Genomic DNA, 7500 nt, shown 5'->3' with positions numbered 1-7500 from the left:
AATAAGTTTATTTTCTGATTTATTGCATCTCTTTATATGCATGTAAATCACAATGGATTGTTCTTACTTCACAGGATGTTGTTACTGAGCAACCTGTACAAATAAATTGTTGTACAGGGAGTTGGATTGTGTTGGATCTATCGCACTTTCTCTTTAGTACATTATCGTTTCACCTGTCAGAAGCAAATCAGAATTATACCGGAAAAGAAGCGATGTGAAATCTAAACTTATTCCTTTATTTCTGAAGCACATCAAATGTGAAGGTGACTTAGCTGAAACTTTTCATGTAATAAATACTTCAATGTTCACATCACATGTCGATTAAACTTGTTTTATAGTACCCATATACTATAGAAATATGTTACACACGAGCTGAAACATACAAAATTACCTGCTTAAACGTATTGTGTCCTTTAAATTCACCTGCAGGAACTGTAGAAATTCATTAGGAGTGCATCACTAGCAAAGATGATGTTCATTTATCATATTGATATTTTTTGTGTCCTACAAAATCTAGGGGGTTATTTCTGTAATTGTAATAGATGTTGCATTCACCCTGCTGGTTTATCGCAACATTACCCAGAATGAAAATCAGCAGGGGTTTCTGCTTATTTAGTCACGGACTCCTAATTTTGATACGCTGTACTCAGATACTAGAGAATCACATGCACATATATATAAGTATGTATGTATGTATGTATGTCATTTTCAGTTTATTTCAACATTTTTTTGCTAATAGAGAAAGAACCGGTTTCTAACCTAGATCCAAGGCTCCATTGGAATTTCAACATCAACAACAGGGTATTCTTGTTTGTTTGTATGCATGTATGTATCTATGTACGTATGCATGCATGCATGTATATAGGCATGTGGAGATTTGTGTGTGTTTCATGTATGTAATCTCATGCATATATTTGCATATCTAAACATGCTCATAAATTTAAATTGTAAACTGGAATTTTTATCAGAATTTTACAGTTCCAGTGATGGTTAGACTCTGTAGTCTTCGAATTAGATTTCTCCTTTCTGGTTTTAAGAAGCATAATTTCTCGAGATTGGTATTTAGGCAGTGTTTTCCGTATCACAGGGCCCCAATAATTACAGGTATAAACCTGAGCTTGTAATCTGGATTGAGTAACTGTAGATTTCTCAATGTATGTTTGTATATATATATATATATATATATATATATATATAATATATATATATATCTATATATATATATATATATATATATATATATATATATATATATAATATATATATATATAATATATATATATATACATACATACATACTTACATACATACATACTTACATACATACATGCTTACACACACACACACACACACATATATATGCAGGTAAACTATAAGTGTATATAGCCATGCTTATACATATATATGCGACTCTTCTGGCGAAATAAACTATTACAGGTTTGTAGAAATAGAAGCACAACAAACTCCCATCTTCAGGCTTAATATACAGCCACATATTCTACACCTTGTATTGAATACTTCTTCGTTCTTCGTACGAAACAAAGTAACGTACATATAAGTATATATATATATATATGTGTGTGTGCGTGTGCGTGTGTGTGTGTGTGTTTGTGCGTGTGTGTGTGTGTTTGTATGTGTGTATATGTGTGTATTAGCGCAGTGTATGTATTAATATATACCTATGCATATTTATTAGCAACACTGCTCCGAGTTTCTGTAGATAGTGAATTTTAGGATGTTAATACAAAATCATAGCTTCTTATACATATCAAACCATAAGGCTATACGTTAACGAGCAAAATGACCTGTGAATGAGATGATTTTAATAAGGAGGGAATGAAGTGAGGCAATATATATAATATAAAGTCTCTCTTAAACTTACCACGTCTTCGAAACGTTGATTAGGATGAACATTACCGGACGCCAACGAATACTCTGGTTCTTTGATATAAGACATCTGATGAAGATGAAATATTTGAAATAACATCAATCAACAGGTAATAAAACTATCTGGGAAAAACATTATTGAAATAAGCCTTTTCCTTAAAATAACATTCCAATCATTTTAAAATCCCATTAAAAATGTATTCAAAGAGACACAGCCCTATGGCATATATGGATAAACATTTTTGCGTATCTGCAGTCATGTAATTTTTCTGGCACGTTTGCTTACCTGGGTAAGTGCAATGAAACGTAATTATTTAGATGTGACTTCAAGAATTCCTTCGTAAATTGTTTGGGATAAATTTGAAGATAATATGTCTCCTTTTTTCAGGAACAGCTTGATATATTAGTGAACAGTCAATAGCGTTGGAGAACATAAAGATTAAAATTTTAGACAAAGCCAGCTGACACAAGATGGCTGACTATCTGAATATTGGAAAAAAAGTTATTTATATCATGGAGATTCGCGCCATATATCAGAATGCCGACATCATGACTGCTCCTCAGTGAAGAATGTCCCGGTTGTAAGACGTGCCATGACATCCTAAAAACCAAGTTTCCCTAATCTATGTTCTTTGGTTGTGTCTCTAGTGAGAATGACGTCATGCCGCTGCACGGCTTTGAACAAATTCTTAGGCTCAATTCAAACGACAACGTGAAACTTCTGTAGAATGTGGACAATCGTTCACCAACCGCTTTGCCTACAACCCTATGGCCGGCTGGTGGCATAAATCAAGTAGATCTTCCCAGGCAAACAGTGAAGAACGCATGCTCCAGGTTCTGAAACCGTCTTGAGGCCGTAGTGGGAGCAGAGCGGAACTACTTTCAGTTAACTGTTATTTCCCAGCCATAATCTAGTCGATATTTTTTTTTGTTTGGAGAAATCGTTTTCTTTACATTTTATGCAAACTGTCAAATTTAACTTGAACACCCTGTATAAATCAAAGTGATATAACAAGTAGAACAAGTTCACATATTTCACATTTATCATAACTTTTGCGAAAATGATGTTATAAAATACAAAAGATTATATTTTCCTAAAACAATAATATTGGTACACATTTCTTTCTAGGATTTCAAATGACTAAAACTTTATTTTTTCTATTTACGATGTCCAATGCACTTATACTATGGTCTAGAAACGAAGGCTGGGCAAATAGCTCTGTCTAACCTATATTGAATGTATTTAAATGGATGGACAAAAAATAAATCCAGTCATCACGGCAAAAACATTACATAGCATATTGCTAAATATTGTTTTCCGCTTTATAAATCTGGAATATAAATGCAGGCGCCAGTTATATGAAACAATACATTCAAATACATACCGGTGTACATACTGAGATTTGTGAAAATTATAAGAAAGATGGGTATTAGGGCGGAACGAAAAGGTATTTTTTACATAGATTTTCGAAATATGTTTTTGAGAATATATTTTTTATTGTGAAATCCTTTAAAACAACTGTGTTGAAATCTGAAGTTCGTAAATTTACAGCCTTAAGCTCGGCAGCCCACTTAAAATTTTGAATAATACGCGAAAAATCAATTTGTAGCATGTTTGCCGTTACTCATTTTGTTTTCACATTCATTGTTACGAATTAATTAACCTTTGCAAAATTTGTAAGAAACAAAACTGTTAAAATCACAAGCTCTAGAATTTATACCTTCAAGCTCCGCAATGCACTTAATATTTCGAAATTATGTGAAATAAATAGACTTTCCGACTTTGTTTTCTTTATTATTTTTAATATATAAGGTCAACGAATATATGTGTGACATGAGGTCTAGATTACACACACATTAGAATAAAATTACGTGTAAACCAATTTTTGATTCTTGACACGTTTCGGTGATAAAAATAATTAACATTTCCATCTCATTTTATTCGAAATAAATCCCTGTCACTAAATAATACGAATCGCCGCAGTGCATTCCTTTCCGTTCCAGTAGTAAAGTCAATTAATGTTTTTCGTAGAATTAGCATCTGAATCTCCATTACTGGAACATTCAAAGATTTGTTGTTTTGTAAATTCCTAAAACCACATATTTCTAATTGTTTGTTTTGTTCAAAATAGCTAAAACTAAACGATTCTAATTGATTATTGCTGTATTATCTTTCAATTTGAAGTCCTTTTTTGTCTAGCACACATGAAATTTTTCTCTTATATATGTGCATGTGATTCTCTAGTATCTGAGTACAGCGTATCAAAATTTTTCTCTTGGTTCAATTCGACTCCTAATGAAACCGTCTCGACTGTTGTCACTGGATCGTTTCCGCCTTACTATTGTTCTGTCTATAACGAAACAGCATTCACCAGATCTACTTGCTGTTAAGTCGCTGATGACCGAACTTGTAAGAGCAGCAGCACGGTCTGACACACCGGTGCGGTCACAGGCAGAAGCTAGTTCTGGGAATTTCATTCGTTTTATTGGAGTATTTGGACTTACGTTTTTGCTGACGTCTTTTCGTTACAGGGAAAATGGAATTGGAAAATCTTCATCTGCTGATCCAAATTCACTGCTTGAGGAAAGGGCTATCAATTCAGAATCTCTTCCTGATGTAGAAGGGTGAATGTGACCTGGCCGATTCTTTCTAATCAACCTCTGAACGTTCTGTTTTGATACTGCTTGATCTGTTCCGCGAATGAACAATTTTCAATTTGTCCGTTGATTCTGTAAAGAAATTTTGTTCTCTCTGTGGTTCTCCATTACAACTGCAGTTTGTCAAGGAGTTGCACTTGCAGTAGGAAATGTCAATTAAATCTTTTGTTGCATTGTTTTTAAACGCATTAAACTTGGTTTGAAACGATGACACATTTTTTTTCATTTTTCACAGATTTTAGTAATGTTTGGTACTTTAGATAAAAGTCTAAGATTTCCGGTTTAACTGACTCAATCATGGTAAAAGGGAGAGATGCCTTTTGCCAATGAATTACCTTTTCTGTTGCAACCTTGACGATTTGTTTGATTAAAGGATCTTTTTTAACTACATTGTTTTTGTTTTCTTGTCCAAATAAATTTGAGAACGTCCTTGTAAGTTGGCAAAACTAGCTCGTTAAGGTCACATGGAGTATCAAATATTGGGTATTCAGTGTCATGACGCATTATTAGCTTATGAGTCATCACTAAATGTAAAGAACACTAAATTTAACGCGATCATTAATTTTAATAGAATGTCTTAAAGTCAAGGTACAAAGATGAAAACTTCATACACGTACGACGTACGTTCACACACAACGACCGTTGCAGCGGCACTGGAGACAAGTTCACACTCCCGTTCTATTTATATTCAATGCGTAACCTTATGATATTAGTCAATTGTATAGAAACTTGGTATGCAACCTCTTAAGGATACCATATTTACAGTTTTGCATTCTGCTATGTAAAAATATATATTCGTTATGACTTATAATCCATGAAATCCAAAATTTGACCAAAACTAGCGATTTTCAATTACGTTGAAAAAATATTTAATTTTTATACACCTTTCTTTTAACCCTAATTCTGAACAAAATATTGATTCGTGGTTACTAATTTCAAAAGCTGCAGTTTTCGCTGCAACTTAGTGGGTATCAATTATAATTTTATTTATCATGGTATAAATGCTGACTGATCTCCCATGAAATTCATAAAAATTGTTGATATTCAATTTTACCTACACACACACACACACACCACACACACACACACACACATACACACACAAACACACACACACACACAAACACACAAACACAAGCACACACACAAACACACACACGCATGCATGTACGTATGCTCGCACGTACATATATCCAGTGTTGGAAAACAAAGGCATTATGAGACGGAATGCCGTCAAACTTTGGAGTTTTAATGGTTACAGGGAAAATGTCTATGTTTCATTTCCAGCAAGTGTGACGCTGGTATTTAGGAATATAGTGGATTTGTGCCTATAGTAGAAAGGATTACTTTTCAGCCAAATATACCCCGCTCCCACTATTACGCAGTTATTTCCCCATATTTTGGGAAATGGATATCAGCAGATGTTATGAATGCAAAATTATTTGAATAAATTTGAACACCCATTCCTTCTATGAAACATCAGAAGTTTTTATTTTTCCAATTGATTTTAAAATCTATTAAACAGTTTTTACAACAAAAATGCTGTTGTACTTCTTTGTAGGTATGTTGTGAACCTATTGCTTTATATTGTTTTAAAATGTAATTACTACAGTTAAAATGTGAATATTCTTTTTAGTGCATTTCCAGAGAACTCAATGCTTGCTGTTGGGTAGATAATCAAAGAAAACTTTGAAGACAAAAAAAGTTTGAAAAAACTGAAAATTTTGGGAAATGAAGCTAAAATTATAACGATCGTTAATGATACAAACTACTATTTTGAATGAAAATATGCGTGGTTTATTCTCTCAAATTAAGCGTGATCCTCCTCTTTGCAGACGAGGTTGCACTCATACTCAAAAGAAAAGTCTATTGATATCAGCCTAAACAAATTGTGCTCCTTGTTTCTAGATAACATTACTAGAGAACGATTTCCGGTGAGTTGAAGTAATACTGTGTAGTACTAAAGAATTGATCAGGTATGTAAAATGAAAAGCAGATGAGTTCTGTGTAATTAGTATGTTTGTTCAGAACGGTAATCTTTTTACTAATTCATTGTAGGAGAAGGGTAGAACAGATATAAAGAGGAAACGCATTCGTAGTTGTATATTTCAGGTGGAGTGATTATTTTCTCATTTAAAAGCGTTTCATATAGTTGTAGTTCTTGACAGTAATCAGAAGGCTAATAAAAGGGAATCATTTGTCCCTGAATTTTTACACCCGGAATGCAAAACTCGCCGTGGTTAACTCAGCCATTTATCTCTGTAGAACTAATAAAATAAAGTACTAGAAAAGTTCTGATTTCAGTGTTATCTGTTAACCCCACATAGAGCTTAGATATTTGCCTTCCCCCCTCGGGATTTGATAAACTATGTACCAGTTTAACTCTGGGGTCAATGTAATCGAGTTGCAGCCTCCCATGAACTCGCTGTACTTATGCCGAAATTCGAAACCAATATCTCTAATATTATTCTGCACGTTCCTGTATTTCTGTCTGTTTTATCCGCGTGTTACTATTACGCCAAGGGAGGTAATAACTCGAATGGAGAAATATATATATATATATCTAAGGACGGAGAAAGAGAAACATAGAAAGAAACGAAATGAGAATAGTGAAATCAGTGAAAAATAGAAAACAAAAACAAGAAAGAGAGAGAGAAAGAGGGAGAAAACCTATATCATTAGAGAGAGAGAGAGAGAGAGAGAGAGAGAGAGAAGGTCTACATCATTGTGCATTTGTGTATTAAAATCGTAGGCACAAGAGAAATGTTAAACATAATAAAAAATTAATATTGCGAAGAACTATAAATTTACGCTTTAAAAGATGTATTGATAGATAATTAATTTGAAGTGAAATATCTTTTGTTAACAGTTAGGTGCGGATGGTACACTTTTAACTTTCACGTATTCCAGACAGACAATAAAATTAAAAGTTTAGTTGTTGTTACTGCGGATGAC

The 7500-nt window shown here is 33.4% G+C and overlaps 1 protein-coding gene across 3 annotated transcripts in view; it reads right to left on the bottom strand.

The window, feature by feature from the left end:
• Positions 1–7500, bottom strand: part of LOC118763320 (putative mediator of RNA polymerase II transcription subunit 26) — a 52364-nt gene that overhangs the window by 8487 nt on the left and 36377 nt on the right. For all 3 annotated transcript variants that reach the window (XM_036502699.1, XM_036502698.1, XM_036502700.1), the window contains exon 3: positions 1883–1957. In XM_036502699.1, coding sequence (XP_036358592.1) covers positions 1883–1957 — 75 coding nt within the window. The remainder of the gene's footprint in view (positions 1–1882; positions 1958–7500) is intronic.

This window comes from Octopus sinensis, linkage group LG5, assembly GCF_006345805.1.
Source record: "Octopus sinensis linkage group LG5, ASM634580v1, whole genome shotgun sequence".
NCBI lineage: Eukaryota > Metazoa > Mollusca > Cephalopoda > Octopoda > Octopodidae > Octopus > Octopus sinensis.
Note: the sequence above shows the minus strand (reverse complement) of the source record. Positions and strands in the feature narration are given on the sequence as shown.